This window comes from Ovis canadensis, chromosome 20, assembly GCF_042477335.2.
Source record: "Ovis canadensis isolate MfBH-ARS-UI-01 breed Bighorn chromosome 20, ARS-UI_OviCan_v2, whole genome shotgun sequence".
NCBI lineage: Eukaryota > Metazoa > Chordata > Mammalia > Artiodactyla > Bovidae > Ovis > Ovis canadensis.
Genome location: NC_091264.1, coordinates 18,083,024 through 18,103,142, shown reverse-complemented (window position 1 = coordinate 18,103,142; position 20,119 = coordinate 18,083,024). Strand labels below are relative to the sequence as shown.

General features: G+C 43.5%; 1 protein-coding gene across 5 annotated transcripts in view; it reads left to right on the top strand.

Annotated features, from left to right (window-relative positions):
- The first annotated feature begins 3,014 nt into the window (after positions 1-3,014).
- The window catches only part of PRIM2 (DNA primase subunit 2), a 304,068-nt gene continuing 286,963 nt past the window's right edge, over positions 3,015-20,119 (top strand). The window contains exons 1-6 of one of the 5 annotated variants that reach the window (XM_069564046.1): positions 3,021-3,179; positions 4,002-4,078; positions 4,688-4,850; positions 6,755-6,858; positions 9,322-9,401; positions 10,882-11,002. In XM_069564046.1, the coding sequence (XP_069420147.1) occupies positions 4,697-4,850; positions 6,755-6,858; positions 9,322-9,401; positions 10,882-11,002 (459 nt within the window). In that variant the 5' untranslated portion in view covers positions 3,021-3,179; positions 4,002-4,078; positions 4,688-4,696. Of the gene's footprint in view, positions 3,597-3,909; positions 4,079-4,687; positions 4,851-6,754; positions 6,859-9,321; positions 9,402-10,881; positions 11,003-20,119 lie in introns of those variants that run through there. The other 4 variants (XM_069564045.1, XM_069564043.1, XM_069564044.1 and 1 more) reach the window with 4 other exon arrangements.

Sequence of the window (20,119 nt, the reverse complement as noted above, 5' to 3'; positions counted from 1 at the left end):
GTAAGTTCTTACAACCTTGAAATCATATGGTATACATCAGTTCAGTTCAGTTCAGTTGCTCGGTTGTGTCCGACTCTTTGTGACCCCATGGACTGTAGCATGCCAGGCTTCCCTGTCCAACACCAACTCCCGAAGATTACTCAAACTCATGTCCATCGAGTCGGTGATGATATCCAACCATCTCATCCTCTGTCGTCCCCTTCTCCTGCCTTCCTTCAATCTTTCCCAGCATCAGGGTCTGTTCCAATGAGTCAGTACTTCACATCAGGTGGCCAAAGTACTGGAGTTTCAGCTTCAGCATCAGTCCTTCCAATGAATATTAAGGACTGATTTCCTTTAGGATGGACTGGTTTGATCTTCTTGCAGTCCAAGGGACACTCAAGAGTCTTCTCCAACCACAGCATCAATTCTTCAGCGCTCAGCTTTCTTTACAGTCCAACTCTCATATCCATACATACATACATGGTTTTACGTATTCTGCTCTGTTAACTTCATAGCGTCCTAAACATTTTCCCCGGTCAATATTGTTCAAAAGCATATATATTTACAATATCCAGGACATGGCATCAACCCAGAAGTCCATCATCAGAGAACGGATAAAGATGTGGTATATATGTACGACTCAATATTACTCAGACATAAAAAGGCTTCCCTGGTGACTGACATGGTAAAGATTCTGCTTGTAGTGCAGAAGACCCGTGTTTGATCCCTGGGTTGAAAAGATCCCCTGTAGGAGGAAAGGGCAATCCACTCCAGTGTACTTGGTTGGAGAATTCCAGGGACAGAGGAGCCTGGCAGGCTACAGTTCACGGGGTTGCAAAAAGTCAGACACAACTGAGCAACTAACACTAATACTTTCAGCCATAAAAAGAATTGAAACTATGCCAGTTGCAAAGACTTGGATGGACCTAGAGGGTGTCATACAGAGTGAATAAGGTCAGAAGAATGAATATCACCTATTAATACATACATGTGGAATCTAGAAAAATGGTACAGATGAACCTATCTGCAAAGCCGAAATTGACACAAATGTAGAAAACAAAGGTACACACTAAGAGAGGAAGGGAGAGTGGGATGAATTTGGAGATTGGGATTGACATATATATGCTACTGGGTATAAAATAGATAACCAGTGAGAACGTACTACTGTACAGCACAGGGAAGTCTACTCAATGCTTTATGGTGACAAAGAGGTGATATATGTATATGTATTCACTCTGCTCTACAACAGACAGTAACACAGCCCTGTAGCAAGTAAACCCCAATAATTTTTTTTTTAAGCCTGTGTAATGTCTCACAGGGCTTCCCTGGTGGCTTGGTGGTAAAGAAATATGCCAGCTAATGCAGATGACACATGTTTGATCCCTGGGTTGGGAAGATCCCTTTGAGAAGGAAATGGAAATCCACTCCATTATCCTTGCCTGGGAAATCCCACGGACAGAGGAGTCTGGTGGGCTCATGGGTTCATGGCATGGCAAAAGAGTTAGACACAACTTAACGACTGAAGTTAATTTCAGGACTTATGGACTTCCCTGATGGCTCAGACGGTAAAGCGTCTGTCTGTCTATAATGCGGGAGACCTGGGTTCCATCCCTGAGTCGGGAAGATCTGCTGGAGAAGGAAACGGCAATCCATTCCAGTACTATTGCCTGGAAAATCCCATGGATAGAGGAGCCTGGTAGGCTACAGTCCTTGGTGTCGCAAAGAGTCGGACACGACTGAGCGACTTCACTTTCCTTTAATGACTGAACGGTAACAACTGACATATTAGTGAAATTGGTAGTTTTGTGGTTAGCACTGTGGTGCTTGGCTAGTCTCTGAGACTTTCAACCTGGCTCTGCCAGTTACTAAGTGACCTTTGAAGTGACTCAACTTCTCTGTTGTACAATCTGTATCTGTAATGTGGGTTAATAACAGAGACTGCAGCAATGAAATTAAAGGATGCTTGCTTCTTGGAAGGAAAGCTATGACAAACCTAGACAGTGGGTTAAAAAGCAGAGACAACACTTTTTCAACAAAGGTCTATACGGTCAAAACTATGGTTTTTCCAGTAGTCATGTGCAGATGTGTGAGTTGGACTATAAAGATGGCTGGGCATTGAAGAACTGATGCTTTTGACTTGTGGTGCTGAAGACGGCTTGAGAGTCCCTTGGACTGCAAGGAGATCAACCCTGAATATTAACTGGAAGGACTGATGTTGAATATGGAATACCCCAATACTTTAACCACCTAATGGGAAGAGCTGACTCACTGGAAAAGACCCTGATACTGGGAAAGATTGAAAGCAGAAGGGATGACATAGGTTGAGATGGTTGGATGGCATCACTGACTCAGTGGATATTAGTTTGAGCAAACTCTGGAAGCTGGTGAAGAACAATGAAGCCTGGTGTGCTGCAGTCCACGGGGTCACAAAGAGTCAGAAGCGACTTAGCAACTGAACAGAACAGAACCTTAAATGGGTTCAGTTCAGTCATTCAGTCGTATCCGACTCTTTGTGACCCCATGGACTGCAGAATACCAGGCCTCTCTGTCCATCACCAGCTCCCGGAGCTTGCTCAAACTCATGTCCATCGAGGCGGTGATGCCACCCAACCTCTGCCCTCCCCTTCTCCTCCCGCCTTCAATCTTTCCCAGCATCAGGGTCTTTTCAAATGAGCCTTTTAAATGGGTTATGGCAATACAATGAACTGACATGTAAGTCCCTCAGAACACGTTCTGGTACAAGGTCAGGGTCAACCCCTGTTTGGCCCAGGCCAGGCAGATGCTCTGAAGCTTGACACCGTTTCAGCTCAGTCTGCATTTCCGAAACCTTGAACGTCTTGACGGCTCCTCCCCTCCTACCTTGACAGGGACTTCTAGAGGCCTCTTTTGTGAGCGAGACCCGCCACCTGGCGGCCTCAGTTCTGAAACGCTGCCGCGCACAGTGGGGGCAGTCGCCTCCCGCGCCTCCCGCGCCCCTCGCCGGGCACCGCCCGGCGCCCAGCGGTCTCCTTCCGCAGACGCCGAGCGTTCCTGAGTGCGCACGCGCAAGGCGTGCGTCCCGGCTGGACGGAGGTCCCCCTGCGGACGCTCGCCGCGCACCGAGTGTGCGGAAGGGGCGCGCTGGACGCACACCCGTGCTCGTGGGGCTCGCCGACCAGGAGAAAAGCGGGCCGACCTAGCCGCCGCCTCTGTGAGCGGTGAGCCGGGCCTCCCGCTCGCCGGGCTCTCTGAGATTATCACCCAGGGTCCCAGTCTGGAGCCGGTGCTGACCCGGCGCCGACAGCTCAGACCCACGCACACGTAGTGCAGCAGTGAGAGTGACAGTCGCTCCGTCTACACAGTCCATGGGATTCTCCAGGCCAGAACACTGGAGTGAGAAGCTTATCCCTTCTCCGTGGACCTTCTCGACCCAGGGATCGAACCCTAGTATCCTGCATTGCAGGCGGATTCTTTACCAGCTGAGCCACAAGGGAAGCCCAAAATCATCTGGCAGCGGTGGGATTCGAACCCCGACCCCTACAGCCGCTGCTGCCAAGTCGCTTCAGTCATGTCCGACTCTGTGCGACCCTATAGACGGCAGCCCACCAGGCTCCCCCGTCCCTGGGATTCTCCAGGCAAGAACACTGGAGTGGGTTGCCATTTCCTTCTCCAAAGCATGAAAGTGAAGTCGTGTCCGACTCTTAGCGACCCCATGGACTGAAGTCTACCAGGCCCCTCCGTCCATGGGATTCCCCAGGCAAGAGTACTGGAGTGGGGTGCCACTGCCTTTTCCAGACCCCTAGAGACTGGATCTTTAATCCAGCGCTTTATCACGGCCACGATACATAGTGCAACACCTACGACAGAAATCCAGAGACCTCCCCACCCAGAGTGCCCCACTGAGCATGCGCAAGCCTGGGCTGGGCGGGCTTGGGGGAGAGGGCGGGCTCCGCGGTCCAGCCATTTCCGCTTCCGGTCCCGTTCGAACTCTCCCGCCAAGTGAGGAAAGCTGTTGTCGTGTTTATCTGTGTTTGGTGTAGTTGCAGGTGAGAGGAGCCGCCGGGGTTTGCGAAGAACAGTAACCCTGGGGTTGAGGTGTGCGAGCCTGGAGAATGGGGTGAGCGGCGGGCGCGGGGGGCGCGAGTCCGTCCTGGTTGCTTGTCTAGGCGGAGGCGGGTGCCGGGGCTGACAGACCGCGTTGGCTGAGGGACCGCGGAGGCGGCGTGTCACTCGGCGCCGCTGGACGCTCCGGAGAAGAGCTCCGACGTGCGGCGCCTCGGAGACAGCCGTCAGTTTTCAGGGGTTGTCAGGGAAGAAGCCCACCGAGTCGCGTTCCTAGCCTGAAGCTCCCGCGCTTTCCTCCGAGTTCGGGGTCGCAGCCCTCGGGCAGTCTCAGCCTGACCCTTGAGAGCTCAGAGCCTTCAAGGCGGAGCGCGCAGACGCCTGGAGAACCGCCCGCGTCCCCTGCTGTGGACGTTGCGGGAAGTCACGACCGCTGCCCGCGTCTCCGCAGGGCTCACCTCTCCCCACCGCCTGTGCACCGCGGTTCCAGCGGTGTTGTCGAAGGTCTGGAAGACAGGGACACGACTCTTAACATGTTGTGCGTGCTCTTCAGAATCAGTTGCCACCTTTTGGTGGCAAAAGGTGGCAGAATGTTTTTCTTTGTGTGTGGAGTTATTTTTTGTTTTTAACTCCATTTCCCACCGTTTTTTGTGCTTGCTTCCAGGGTAACAAGATGGAGTTTTCTGGAGGAAAACGGAGGAAACTGAGGTTGGCAGATGACCAGAGGAATGCTTGCTACCCACATAGCCTTCAGTTTTACTTGCAGCCACCTTCTGGAAACGTATCTTTGACAGAATTTGAAACGTTGGCTATCGATAGAGTTAAATGTGAGTGATTTGAATTTGAATTTTTGTATTCCTGAGAACCTCACTTATACCTTGTAGAGATAAATTAGAGTAATTTATTTCCTTCTTTAATATTTGCTCAGGTTTTTCGTTGAGATTTTGCTGTTCATTCATTTTTTCCATGTACTGTGCATATTTATTGAGTGCCACTTTATTCTAGGCGGTAGGGATTTTGAGCTGAGTAATGAAATTGTCATCTTTGTTGAAGCTGTATTCTAATACATGGAGACAGATGTCCAAAGCAGTAATTATAGTTTAGTATTTTAAGTGCTCTAGTAGAGGTGTTATTGAAACAGATGGGAATGATTGACCTAATCTGATTAAGTGAAACTTCTTAAGAAAAGTTGAAATGTGACCTGGATCTTGAAGCACGAGTAGCAGTTTCTCAATAGAGAGGAAGGGAGCGGTTTTTGCAAGCTGAGCTAATGGTCTGAAGGAAGAGTTGGAAGCACCAGAGAGCGTGAAACACTGGAGGGAAAGGTGGCAAGTTCAGGGTGGGTGGAGAGCTGTGGGTAACCAAGGGTGTTTTGTACCACGCTAATGCTGTGATGGCATCACCGACTCGATGGACGTGAATTTGAGTGAACTCTGGGAGTTGGTGATGGCCAGGGAGGCCTGGCGCGCTGCGAGGGCGTGCTGTGATTCATGGGGTCGCAAGAGTCGGACACGACTGAGCGACTGAACTGAACTGAATGCTGTGATAAGTGTAAGAAGGATGTAGCGATTTTCTTGAGCCTGCTTGTCTTCTCTGTGTTGGTGGAAGAAAGAAAGAAGTTCGGTTCAACTGCAACAATAGCACTGCCTGCAGAGTTTATGTTCTAAAGCATATCCTGATGGGGAGATCAGAAGTAGAAGTGAGATACTGTTAGTCATTCTTAGAAGAGCTGGGTGAGAATTGCTAGTACAGAGTACCTGTATTATCTGTTTGCTGAATAAAAGAGTAAAGGACAGGGAGAATGGGTTCTGGGAAGCTTAGCATGGGTTCTGCGATGCCTCATAGAGGTTAAGTGGTTGAAAAGGGTCCCTTCAGTTTGGCCCTGGAGGTGAGATGGTGAGGCAGGGACAGGAAGGGAGACATGGAAGGGATACCAAGGAGGTGTAAGTGACAGGGTTTGATGACTGCTTGGGTGTGAGGAACAGGGGATCAGGTGAGGAGGGCTGAAGTTCCAGGGTGGCTGATCTCGTGGGTAGAAATGCTGCTGTTAGAGGTGGGTGGCAGGAAGAGGAGCAGGATTGAGGGGCAGAGAATGAGTTTGGTTTGGGAGACCATAATACGGAGTCCCTGCTGGACATGGCCTCAGGATTCATTTCAGAAGTTTTTCATTCTCAAATTAATCTCTCTTTTCTCACCAATGGAAGAAGAATTCATCCGAGGAAGAGTTGACAGGGGCTTCAGGAGCCTTTGGACAGAGCGAAGCATCTAGTCAGAGTGGCTTGTTTGCTGCTTTACTGCTGTGTCTTCTTCTCTGCTTCATCAGGAAGGGGCGGGCTATCTTCCGAAGAGTCTGTGCTGAGTTGGTGAAGCACCCGCCTCACAACCGGCTCAGCACGAGGGCTGGATGCGCACGCTGACACACTTGTGCATCCCTCAGCAGTGATGCTCAGTACATCATGATTGTCCCCATCCCTCTCTCCCTTCCAGTTGAGAATCCCTGGTATGAGGTTATGCTGTGGGATGTGGTTATTTTCTGCATATGGTTGGAGGTTATTCTCTTATAAACATATATAACATGTAATGTGCTTGCAGAAAATGAAGCTTAAGTATTGTTATAAAAAGTAATTATGGAATTGCTATCCATAGATTTGTCTTAGATTTAGTTTTTTAAGATTACCTTGCATTTATACATTTCCCCCCACCTTTCTTCTGTTTTTCAAATTTTTTCTAGTGCTAAAAACAGTTGAGAATCTTGGTGTGAGCTACATGAAGGGAACTGAACAGTATCAGAGTAAGCTGGAGGCTGAGCTTCGGAAGCTCAAATTTTCCTACAGAGTAAGTAAAAGAGGGACAGAGATGTTCCTTCAGTTTGTGTGTGTACTGGTAGTGACCATAGGAAAGGTCTTGTATTATGCACAGGGCTTTAAAAAAACTTCCTGAAGGAACCTACCGACCACGAGGGATGATTGACATACAGTCAAACTCCAGTGCGGCAGGGTGTCTCCACCTTAGGAATGTGAACATGCGGGACCTGATGATTCCATGGTGCATTTAGGGGGCTCACTGGCATCTCTGGCTTCTGGGCTCTGTTTCCAGATATTGCTAGATGTGTCCTGTGCAGTCAAGGTGACAAATGCTGTTATTTGATGTGTTCCAGGAACTCTGTTTTGCTCTCCTGGTGGCTCAGTGGTAAAAAATCTGCCTGCTAACGCAGGAGTTGTGGATTCTCTCCCTGAGTCGGGAAGATCCCCTGGAGATGGAAGTGGCACCCCACTGCAGTATTCTTGCCTGGGAAATCCCATGGACAGAGGAGCCTGGCGGGCTACAGTCCATGGGGTTGCAAAAGAGTGGGTGGGACATGACTTAACAACTAAATAACAACCAGGAACTCCAAAAGTACAGATAATTAGCTCAGGTTGGGGAGGGCTTCCCAGATGAGATAGTGCTGGAACCGAATCTCAATGGATGTGATCTCATTTTTATTTTGAGAAGATGAATATGGGAATACCAATCAGGAGCTTGGAGATGACAAGTAAATTGAATGGAGTGAAGAGGACTGATTGAAGAGATAGTGAGAAGATGGAATCATAAGATTATAGAGATTGAGTACAAGGAGGAGGAACAAGAGTTCTGAGTGATGCTTGGGTTTCTGGTGATGACAGCTGGGTGGATCGTGGGATATACAGGAGAGGAGGCAAGTCTTACTAGAAAGAAGACTGAGTTTAGTTCTCGTTGTAACTCTGAGGTGCTTGTGGAGCTGTCTTGAGGGCTGCAGGGTGTGCAGCAGATCTGGGCTTGAAGACAGGTGGTGGAACAGTCGTAGTGTTTGGAGGAGAGAGGTGAGAGATGAATGTGGAATATTTCTTCTTCTAACATGTTCAGCTGAGAAGACCGGGGAGGTAGGTCTGAGTATAGGAAAATTTGAAGGGAAAAGATAACACGTTACAGCATATATTTGAACATATTTATAAGCTGAGCAGAACGATCTGGAAGAGAAGAAAGGGCGATTGTAGATATTTTGGGAGAACTTTGGATTAGTCATGATCCTTAGGAGGCAGGAGCAGGTGGGCTACGGAGTTTCTGTGTGGGATCAGCTGTGTGTAGGAGGAGAGAGAGGTCTGTCAGTAGGGATAGTAGGGAAGGCAGTACCACACGCGGTGGCAGGAGTTTGGGCTGAGGAGCCGGCCTGAGGCCTTTGCTTTCTGTAAAGTAGATGAGGTCTTGTGATGAGAGGAGGGAACGGTGGTGTATTGGGGAGGGCTGGCCACCTAGTGAAGATCAAAACAGCTGTCCTGAGATGGGGGAAGGAATAGTTATGGGGCCAGATCCCAGCTCTGCTGCTTACAGGCTTGTGACCTGGAACAAAGTCAGTTTCCTCATCTTTAAAATAGGGATATAGTGGTGCCCTCCTCATAGGGGCTTTCAAAGGATTATGTGGCTTAATGGATTAAAACGCTTATAACAGTGCCTGGTACATTGGGAGTGCTCGGGACATGTTTGCTCTGACTGTGCTGAACTTGAGGAAAGATTCCTTGGTGTTACTTGTTTGACTTAGTATGACTAGAATGCTGGATTCTAGTAGATATGTAAGAAGCAACAAAGGTTTACTGTATAGCATAGGAAACTATAGTTAATATCTTATAATAACATATGATGGAAAATAATTTCAAAAATAATATATGTGTATTTGTGTAACTAAATCACCTTGCTGTGCACTTGAAAAGTTGTAAGTCAGATATACTTGAATAACATATATATATATTAAAAAAAAGATTTCTGGGTGTTGATAAAGGTCCAGTTGAGGTTTGTTGTTGTTCAGTTGCTCAGTCATGTCCGACTCTTTGTGACCAGTTGAGGATAGAGGCTGTGAATTTTTAATGGTCCAAAGTCCTATAATTGTATATTTTTTTTCCCAGAAGTTCTCAGCATTTTGGGAGCAGGACTGCAGAGTATAGCTGTGGATTTGTTTATAATCTAGGTTTTGCCAAATGGTTGAAATGAAAATAGTTGAGGGTTTATCTGAGAAGTGGTGGAAGAGGTGAGTGGCTGGGTGTAGGCTGGCCAAGAAGGAAAGTTAGAGGAGGAAGAAAACAGTGGGATCCAAACCCAGGAGGTGGTGGTGTTCAATTGTGTTTCACCCAATTGTCAACCTAAGTAAAGTGATGCTCATCCTGGGGAGCATATTATGAAATCTGTGTCGTTGAACTTCTGCTTCACCGTTGGCTTATGCTGACTCAGTAATTCTTTACACCTTTCACTGTTTTGCATTTATTTTCTTCATTTGCTATTGTTTTTCAGGAAAGCTTGGAAGATGAATATGAACCTCGAAGAAAAGATCACATTTCTCACTTTATTTTGCGCCTTGCTTACTGCCAGTCGTGAGTATACCTTTATCTTCCACAGTCAAATCTGACATCTTGGGCTATAAACTGGTGCAGGAGGGCCGACAGGTATTGTACTCATCGTAGGAAATCCCAGGATAACATCAGAAACCAGTGGTTCATGGGCTGAACGCTGTTGCAGCGAATTGTTTGAAACAAGTTGTTGACTAAAAAAATAAAATATTTTTGCAGATTTTGCCTATTAAAACACTTTTTACCTTATGGGAGGGATTCTTCATTTAGGATTTAAAATTAGAGGTGATTTCATTAGGAAGAAGGATTTTGGAATCAAACACTTACTTGAATCTGCACAGGTTTTAGCGGTTGACTTGTATGGGTGGGTGTCCATTAGATTAAGATCTTGTCCTTTGGTAGTTTCTTAGAAGTCAGTAGTGCCACCCAGAGGAAGGAGTTGGTTGCTTTTTTTTTTTTTTTTACTGTGTATTTTCTTATATTTATTTTGGCTAACTTACATACTTACTATGTTTCTTTTCTGGCAATAGGCTTATCAAATGGGAATCTTGAATTATTTACTATCCCAAGATAATGACTGAGAAGTTATTGACCAGCTTTGGTCCTAGAGCTTTTCTTTTGTTAAAAAAGCATATGCAGTTTATGCAATAAGTGAATTGCTGACAATGTGAAAGTCAAATGAGGAAAGAAATCATATTTTACATGGAGTAGCTTAATTATTTTATAACAGCAATGCCCACCTGTCTTATAAATTAATGTTCTATATCGACATCTGGGGCTTCTCTGGTGGCTCAGTGGTAAAGAATCCTCCTGCCAGGGTAGGAGATGTGGGTTTGATCCCTGGGTGGGGAAGATCCCCTGGAGAAGGAAATGGCAACCCACTCCAGTATTGTTGCCTGGAGAATCCCATGGAGAGAGGAACCTGGTGGGCCGCAGTCCATGGGGTTGTAAAAGAGTGGGACACGACTTAGCGACTAAACAGTAACAAATGTTGACTTTTAAAAAGTTGAGGTATCTTAATGCTTATTAAATTTTGTGAAGTTATAAACTCTAAAGCTGTAAGCAAAGTTTACTTTGCAGAATTTATCTGATCATAATCTATTCAGAGGTAAAATTACCTTTAAAAACTTGTGATGTTTATTTGGCATTAATAGGAGGGGTACTCTATTTTCTGATGTAAACAAATACTTTGCAGTTAGATTAAACGAAGTGTACTATTTTATGTTATTTGATGATAATGCAGCTAGACTTTGTGTTTATTTTAATTATGTTCAAAACATCCTTCTTCCCCATATTCTACTCAGTCCTGGGAGATTGTGGCATGTCACCTGTATTCACACTCTTACCATAGTAGAGAGCTTGATGCTGTTAATGAACTTCAGTCTGTTGGCCTATTGCTCACATTTGAATGTTGTTTCATAGAAATGTCTTGGATTTAATAATCAGTGGACTTTTAAAATTGTCTTTAAACTTTTCACTTACAGTTTTCTTGTCTCTGTTTTAGTGAAGATCTTAGGCGCTGGTTTATTCAGCAAGAAATGGATCTCCTTCGATTTCGATTCAGTATTTTACCCAAGGACAAAATTCAGAGTTTCTTAAAGGATAGCCATTTACAGTTTGAGGCTGTAAGTATGTTTGTATAGTCTTTGCAATTGTGTCACCTCCCTTGACCTTCAGTGCTGGTGTTAATATGTGGAGTTTGTTCTCTTTACATTTTCTTCCTGAAGACTTGCCTGAACGAATGAGTCACTTTGGCTTCGCACAAAGTGAACCTTTCTCTTCGATGACTAGAAGAAAAGGGGCTCCTTAGTATCAGAGCATCACATTTATTTAGTTACTATTTTAAGTATGTGATTTATGAAAGCACAAAAAGGTTTAATTTATAAAAGTTCATCTTTAACCAGAATCTTCTAGGCCAAAAATTTAAAGCTTGTAATATTCCACAGAAAACAGAAAAGTGGTAGCACTTATTTCCAGCAATGAGGTTTAGGGTGGGTAATACTTTATTTTAGAAGTCATTTGTCAGCAAAATGTCTGAATAGTTGTAAGGTATAATTTTGTAGACAGATCTGAATGAGTTACATGTAGAAATTATATAAGAAAGAAGAAACGTTGGGTATATTTTTAACAAGGATACTTATTGTGGATAGAAACAGAATTTATATCTTTTAGGTGGGCCTGTGCTGCAGTGGGAAGAAAGAAAAATTCTGTTTTGTGAAACTTAGAGCAGTCAGATGGCAGTAGGATGGTCAGGACTGTATTTGGGCATTAGAATGGGTGACTCCAGGCCAAATAAAGTAAAAAAGTAGAAACTGAAGTAGGTGAAGGAATTGTCCTGCTGAGACGTGGATGTGCCCACTGCAGCAAGAACCAGTGTGGCTTTCTGCTTTGGGGGTAAGGAGATGTGTGAAGAGTAATACGTAAACCTTTGGTGGACGTTTAGTGTGTCACCTGTGAGTAAGGCACTTTCCAAAGTTTCACTCGCTTCGGAGAATCCCGTGAGGTTTCTTGTAGCATCTGCTCAGACAAAGAAAAGTGTTGGTCCCAGTACCATCTCACCCAAACCCCATGCTCTCTCCGCTTAGCTTAGAACTCTGATCTTTAGTGAAGTCTGTTACTGCTAATATCAGTTATAGTTCATTGATCCTCTCATATTAAAAATAGTTGCTTTTTTTCTTTTTGCTGTTGAAATTATGGTTTTAGTAGGTCATAGAGAAGTATTTTTGAGATTGTGTTTATTCTAGATTGTCTCAATAGGTCAGGTGGAATTTTTTGTTTCTTTTTTTAAAAAACTGTTTTACTGAAGTATAACATACACAGAAAACTGCACAGCTCATAACTGTCTAGCTCCATGAAGTAGCATGAAGGTTAAGGAAGAGAACCTTGTGGTCAACTGGTGTTGCCTGTGTCTTCTTTCTTTACCACCCCATCTTCCTCTGATAATCACTGTCCTGACTTTTAATATCATGAATGATTCTGCCTGCCTTTGAACTTTGTGTAAATAGTATTACGTGGTGTGTATTTGGGCATTAGAATGGGTGACTCCAGGCCAAATAAAGTAAAAAAGTAGAAATAGGAGTACGTGAAGGAATTATGCTACTGAGAAGTGGATGTGCCCACTGCAACAAGAATCAGTGTGGCTTCCTGCCTTATGTAAATAGTATTAATGGTATGTCTTTTTTCCCCCAGCTTTATTGAAATATGATGATATATTAATGTTGTGTCAGTTTAAGGTACACAGTGTGATGATCTGATACATGTATATGCTGTGAAATGTTTACTCCCATAAAGATGGTTAACAGATCCTTACGTAGCATGTTATGTGAGTTAAGTTCAGTTCAGTCACTCAGTTGTGTCTGACTTTGCAACCCCATGAACTGCAGCACATGAGGCTTCTCTGTCCCTCACCAACTCCTGGAGCTTGCTCAAACTCTTGTCTATCAAGTTGGTGGTGCCATCCAACCATCTCATCCTCTGCCGTCCCCTTCTCCTCCTGCCGTCAATCTTTCCCAGCATCAGGGTCTTTTCCAGTGAGTCAGCTCTTCACATCAGGTGGCCAAAGTATTGGAGTTTCAGCTTCACCTTCAGTCCTTCCAGTGAGCACCCAGGACTGATCTCCTTTAGGATGGACTGGTTGGGTCTCCTTGCAGTCCAAGGGAGTCTCAGGAGTCTTCTCCAGCACCACGGTCCACTAGTGTCAGTTCTTTGGTGCTCAGCAGTCTCACACAATCACCACTCTGTTGCGGTGGTGGTGAGGCCCTTCAGGCCTGCTCACAGCCGCTCTCGGGCACAGTGCAGGGCCCTCAGCTGCAGCCTCAGGCTGTCATGCGATCTCTGGAGCCCACTTCCGTAGCTGGATGTTTGCGCCCTTCCACCAGGGTCTCCTCTTCTCCTCTGTTGCCCAGCCCCTGGCAGCATCTGTCCTATTCTGCTTCTGAGTTTGACTCTTAGATCCCACAGATAAGTGAGATCACAAGTATACTTTTTTATAATTACTTTAGTGAGATAGAGTTTACATACCTTAAACTTCACTCTAAAAGTGTGCAATTTGTTGGCTTTTTAGTATGATCATAGAGTTGTGCGACGATCACCATCTAATTTTAGAACATTTTCATTACCCTAAAAAAGAAAGCTGTGCCCACTAGTCGTCATTCTAAATCTGTCACTCTGTCATCTCTTGGCAACAACTAATCTGCTGTCTTTGTGAATTTGCCTATTCTGGGCATTTTGTATAAATGGACATTTCATATAGTTTGTGGTCTTTTGTTACTGGCTTCTTTTTAGCATAATATTTCCAGGTTTCATCTGTGTTGTATATGTAGCAAATATCAGCTCTTCATTCATTTACAGTCATTTCTCTTTTCAGTAGTTGATGGACTTGGATTATTTCAGCATTTTAGCTGTGATGAATAATGCTGCTGTGAATATTTGTATACACATTTTTGTGTGGATATCTTTTTATTTGTTTCAGATATACACCTAGGAGTGGGATTGTTAGGTCATAGAGTAATTCTATATTTAAACTTTCGGAGGACTCCCAAACTTTTCTGGAGGGGCTGCATTGTTGTACACCTCACTAGTTTGTTGGGGTTCTAGTTTCTTTACATTCTGTAGCAGTTGCTTCTGTCTTTTTTTTTGATTTTAGTCATCCTGGTGGGTGTGAAGTGATACGTCATTGTGGTTTTGATTTTCATTTGTGACTGATTTCATAGTGACTGATGAGGTTGAGCATCTTTTCATGTTCTTGTTGGTTATTTGTATATTTTGTTTGGAGAAATGTCTGTTAGTATCCTTGGTCCATTTTATTTGAGCTGTCTTCCTATGGTTTACTGTTACATATTCTTTACATATTCTGAATACACAGCCACTATAAGGTCTAATTCTATGAATTAGAAATCTTTTTCTTTCACTCTGAGGATTGTCATTTTTTTAAAAAATTATTTGTTTATGGTTGCACTGGTCTTCATGGCTGTATGTGGGCTTTCTCTAGTTGCAGTGAGCAGGGACTACTCTTCATTATTGCAGTGTGTGGGTTTCTTGTTACAGTGGCTTCTCTTGCTGCAGAGCAGAAGCTCTAGGCATGTGGATTTCAGGGCTTGTGGCACACAGGCTCAGTAGCTGCTCACAGACGCAGCGTGTGGGCTCTCAGGTGCGGGTTTCAGTAGTTGTAGCGCATGGGCTTAGCTGCTCCTTGCCGTGTAGAATCTTCTGGGATCAGGGATTGGATCCATGTCCCTGCATTGCCAGGCAAATTCTTTATCACTGAGTCACCACAGAAGTCCTTGTCACTTCATTTTCTAGTTAGGATCATTTGCAACATGAAAGTTTTTAATGCAGGTGAAGTGTAAGTTGTCTTTTTCTTTTGTTATTTATGTTTTTGTTGTTGGCTTTAAGAAGGATTTGCCTAACAGATGGTCATGAAGATTTACGCCTATGGTTTTCTCTAAGAGTTTTATAGTTTTTGTCCTTTTTAGGTCTGTTTAGTCTATTTACATTTTAAGTTGATTTCTGTGTATGGTGTAAAGTAGGGGCCCAACTTCATTGTTTTGCTTGTGGATATACAGTTGACCTAGCATCATTTGTTGAAATGGCTATTCTTTCCTCTTTCAGTTGTCTTTTCCCTCTTGTCAAAAGTCATCTGGCCATAAATTAGTTAATTTCTGGACTCAGTTTTATTAGTGCTGTGTGACAGGAGCCTGGCAGTCTGTGGAGTTGCAGAGTCGAACGTGACTGAGTGACTTAGCACCCACGTGTTTCTCCTCATGTCAGTACTATGTGGTCTTAAATATTGATTCCTCTAGTTTTGTAATATGATTTCAGATTCAGTAGTGTCCATTTTCTCACTTTGTTCTTCTTTTTCAAGGTTATTTTCACTATTCTGGGTTCTTTATATTTTATGAATTTTAGGATCAACTTGTTAGTTTCTACCAACTGGGGTAGGTTGGGATTATGAGGTCTATGAAGATCCACTTGGGCAGTATTGCCCAATAGTTAATCTCCTCATCTTAATCCCTTAGGATAGGAAATGGCAACCCATTCCAGTATTCTTGCCTGGAAAATCCCACGGACAGAGGAGCCTGGTGGGGTCCATAGGGATTGCAAAGAGTCGGACATGACTGAGCAGATAAGCGTGCATGCATGCTGTCTTAAATATTAAGTCTTCTGATCAGTGAACATGGGAATTTTTTTTTGTTGCTTGAGAGCTTTAATTTTTTTTAACAAAGTTATGTACTTATTTATACCTCAGTATTTTATTCTTTGCTGTCATTATAGATGTAGTTTCTTATTTCATTTTTGAAATGTTCATTGCTAGCATACGGAAATGCGGTTGATTTTTGTATATTGATCTGGTATGCTGCGCCCTTACAAAATCATTTATTCTGACAGTTTTTAGTGGATTCCTTAGGAGATTGGCTCTTATAAAGAAATAATCCTTACTTTTCAATCTGGATGCTTTGTATTTACTTTTGCCTTATATTGTTAGCTAGCATCTCCAGTACAGTGTTGAATAGAAGTGGCAGTAGTGGAAGTACTTGTCTTGTGCCTGATTTTAGGGTGAAAGCGTTCAGTCTGTTGCCAAGATATATGATGTTGGCTCTGGGGTTTTTGTGGATAGCCTTTACAGACTGAGAAGATTTATAATTTTTATTGAGCATTTTCATTGTGAAAGGGATTTTGTGCTTTTTCTACACCTGTTGAAATGATCATAGGGCTGTGTCCTTTATTATATTAATATTGTGATAACCACAGTTGTGTCATCACTCACCTTGAGCCAGACATTCTGGAGTGCGAAATCAGGTGGGCCTTTGGAAGCATCACTATGAACAAAGCTAGTGGAGGTGATGGAATTCCAGTTGAGATATTTCAAAGCCTAAAAGATGATGCTGTTAAAGTGCTGCACTTAATATGTCAGCAAATTTGGAAAACTCAGCAGTGGCCACAGGACTGGAAAAGATCAGTTTTCATTCCAATCCCAAAGAAAGGCAATGCCAGAGAATGTTCAAACTACCCCACAATTGTGCTCATCTAACATGCTAGTAAAGTAATGCTCAAAACTCTCCAGGCTAGGCTTTAACAGTATGTGAACTAAGAACTTCAGATGTTCAAGCTGGTTTTAGAAAAGGCAGAGGAACCAGAGATCAAATTGCCAACATCTATTGGATCATAGGAAAAGCAAGGGAGTTTCAGAAAAACATTTACTTCTGATTTATTGACTATGCCAAGGCCTTTAACTGTGTGGATCATAGCAAACTGAAAAAATTCTTCAAGAGATGGGAATACCAGACCACCTTAGCTGCCTCCTGAGAAATTCTATGCATGTCAAGAAGCAGCAGGTAGAACTGGACATGGAACAATGGACTGGTTCCAAATTGGGAAAGAAAGGAGTATAGCAAGCTGTACCCTTTGCTTATTTAACTTATATGCAGAATACAGCATGCGAAATGCCAGGCTGGATGAAGCACAAGCCAGAATCAAGATTGCCGGGAGAAATACCAACAACCTCAGATACGCAGATGATACCACTCTTATGGCAGAAAGCGAAGAACTAAAGAGCCGCTTGATGAAAGTGAAGGAGCAGAGTGTAAAAGTTAGGGTAATATTGGTCTCATATAGTGAATTGAGAAGTGGTTTTTCCTCTTCTATTTTTGGGAATAAGTTGTGAAAGATTGGTCTTAAATTTTAAACATTTGGTAGAATTTACCAGTGATCTTTCTAGGTCTAGGCTTCTCTTTGTGGGGTGTTTTAAAATTGCTGATTCATTTTCTTTACTTGCAGATTTATTCAGATTTTCTACTTCTTGAGTCAGTTGTGGTAATTCCTGTTTTCTGGAGATTTGTCCGTTGCATCTGTTATGTAACTGGTGCTTATAGTTGTTCATGTGCTAAGTCCCTTCATTCCTGTCTAACTCTTTGCGACACTGTTGACCTTAGCCCACCGGAGTCCAGGCTTCTCTGTCCATGGAATTCTCCGGGCAAGAATACTGGAGTGGGTTGCCATGCCCTCCTCCATGGGATCTTCCTGTTCCATGGATCAAACCTGTGTCTCTTACATCTCCTGCATTGGCAGGCAGTTTCTTTACCACTAGCGCCAACTGGGAAGCCCATTTTATTGTTGTTCAGTTGCTCAGTCGTGTCCGACTGTTTGCGACCCCATGGACTGTAGCCTGCCAGGCTCCTCTATCCCTAGGATTCTCTAGGCAAGAATACTGGAGAGGGTTGCCATTTCCTTCTCCAGAGGATCTTTCCAACCCAGGGATCGAACCTGAAGTGGCAGATGGATTATTTAACCACTGAGCCACCAGGGAAACCCAATGTAAAGCTACTACTGTTCAAAAGCTGTAGCCAGAAGTCCACACAAGGCTGGGTCTGATCCTACAAGCATCTTTCTGAGCTTGGGGACTTGTTGGGAGCCCAGATTTCTAACCAAAGAGATAGAATTTGTTTTGCTTGTATTTTGTTAAGGATGTTTGTACCTGTGTTTATCAGTGATTTGTTTTTGTGTGTTTGTGTGATGTGTTTGTCTGGTTTTGCTATCATAGTAATGTGGACTTCATTGAATGAGTTTGGAAGTGTTTCTTCCTCTTCAGTTTTTGGAGTAGTTTGAGAAGGATGGATTTTAGGTCTTCTTTAAATCTTTGGTATGCTCCACCAGAGTTGCCATCAGGTCCTGGACATGTGTTTGCTGGGAGATTTTTGATGAGTGTTTCAGTTTCAATGCTGATAATTGGTCTGTTCACATTTTTCTATTCTTCCTGATTCAGTCTTGGGAGAGTGTACATTTTTAGAAATATGTCCATTCTTTCTACATTGTCCATTTTATTGGTGTATGATTGTAGTAATCACCTATGATCCTTTGTGTTTCGGTGACATTGTAACTTTTCCTTTTTCTCTTAATATTTTATTTGAGTTCTCTCTTTCTATCTTGATGAGTCTAGCTAAAGGTTTGTCCATTTTGTTTATCTTTTCAAGGAACCAGTTCTTAGTTTCATTGATCTTCTCTGATTTTAAGTTAGTCTCTATTTCATTTATTTTTGCTTTGATTTTTATTATGTCTTTCCACTAATTGAATTTTCTTTTTCTTTTTCTGCTTCCATTAGGTGTAAGGTTAAATTGCTTGAGATTTTTCTTCCTTTTTGTTAATTTTTATTTATGTATTTGGCTGTGTTTGCTGTTAGTTGCAGCACGTGGGTTCTTTGTGTGCCGGCTCCTGTCTCACTGTGGCACATGGGCTCCAGAGTGCACAGGCTTTCTGGTGTGGTGTGTGCCTGTAGAGTGTGTGTGCTCAGTAGTTGCAGTCGTGCGCTTCATTGTCCCACAGCATGTGGGATCTTAGTTCCCCAATCAGGGATCAAACCCATATCCCCTGCACCGGAAGTCAGATTCTTAAGCACTGAACCAGCAAGGAAGTCCCTTTCTTGTTTTTTGAGGCTTATATTGCAGTAAACTTCCCTCTTAGAGCTGCTTTTGCTGCATCCCATAGAGTTTTGATTGATTATTGTCTTTCCCTTTCATCTGTTTCCATGTAATTTGACTTCCTCTTGATTTCTTCAGGGGCCCATTGGTTGTTTAGTAGCATATATTTTTAATTAATTTAAAAATATTTGTTATGTATGTGTGTATTCGTTTATGGCTGCACTGGGTCTCATAGCTGTTGGCGGGATTTCTCTAGTTGGGGTGGGATTTCTCTAGCTGCTGTTTAGTTGCGAGCCTGGGCTCTTGGGCACATGGGCTTCAGTCTGGGCTCAGTAGTTGCGGCTCAGTGGTTGTGGTGCTTGGGTTTAGTTGGCCCATGGCATGTAGAATCCTCCCAGATAGGGATCAAATCCGTGTCCCCTACATTGGCAGGTGGATTCTTAACCACTGGAGCACCAGGAAAGTCCAGTAGCATGTTGTTTAGACTCCATGTATGTTTCTTTTGGTAATTTTTTTTCTTGTAGTTGATTTCTAGTCTCATAGTGTTGTGGTCAGAAAAGATGCTTGATATGAGTTCAGTCTTCGTAATGTTTTTGGAACTCTTTTTTGGCTCAGCATGTGATCTGTCCTAGAGAGTGTTTTGTGTGCACTTGGAGAAGGACATGGCAGCCCACTCCAGTGTTCTTGCTGGAGAACCCCAGGCACAGGGGAGCCTGGTGGGCTGCTGTCTGTGGGGTCGCACAGAGTCGGACACAACTGATATGACTTAGCAGCAGCAGCAGCAGCAGCAGCAAAGAATGTATTCTGTTGCTTTTGGATGGATTGCTCTCTATATATTTGTTAAGTTCATCTGTTTATATGTGTTATTGAAGGCCAGTGTTTTCTTAATGAGTTTCTATCTGAATGATTTGTGGAAGTGGAAGTGTTAGTCACTCAGTCATGTCTATTCTTTAATGTTAAGTGAGTGTTAAAGTCCCTTATTATTATTTTGTTATTGTTTCTTTGTTTTCATTTATGATTGAGATATGAAAAAGTAAATTGAAAGTATTTATGTTCAGTTTGTCATTTTTAACCAGAAGCGTCAGCAATCTCAATTATTACAGTTTTAAATTTAGGGAACAAAGTTAAACTTTTGGAATGTATTTTATTAATAGTGCCTAACAGTCCGGCATGTATCAGTGTTGGGCAAAAGCCTCCCTCCACAGGTCTCTTCTGCTCCTACACACCTTGCCGGGTATGTCGGGAATGCAGGGTCCTGATCCTGGGCCATTCCTCACAGTTGTGTTTTAGCAGGCAGCCTCCAGGGATGAGGTAATGTCTTTCTGTTAC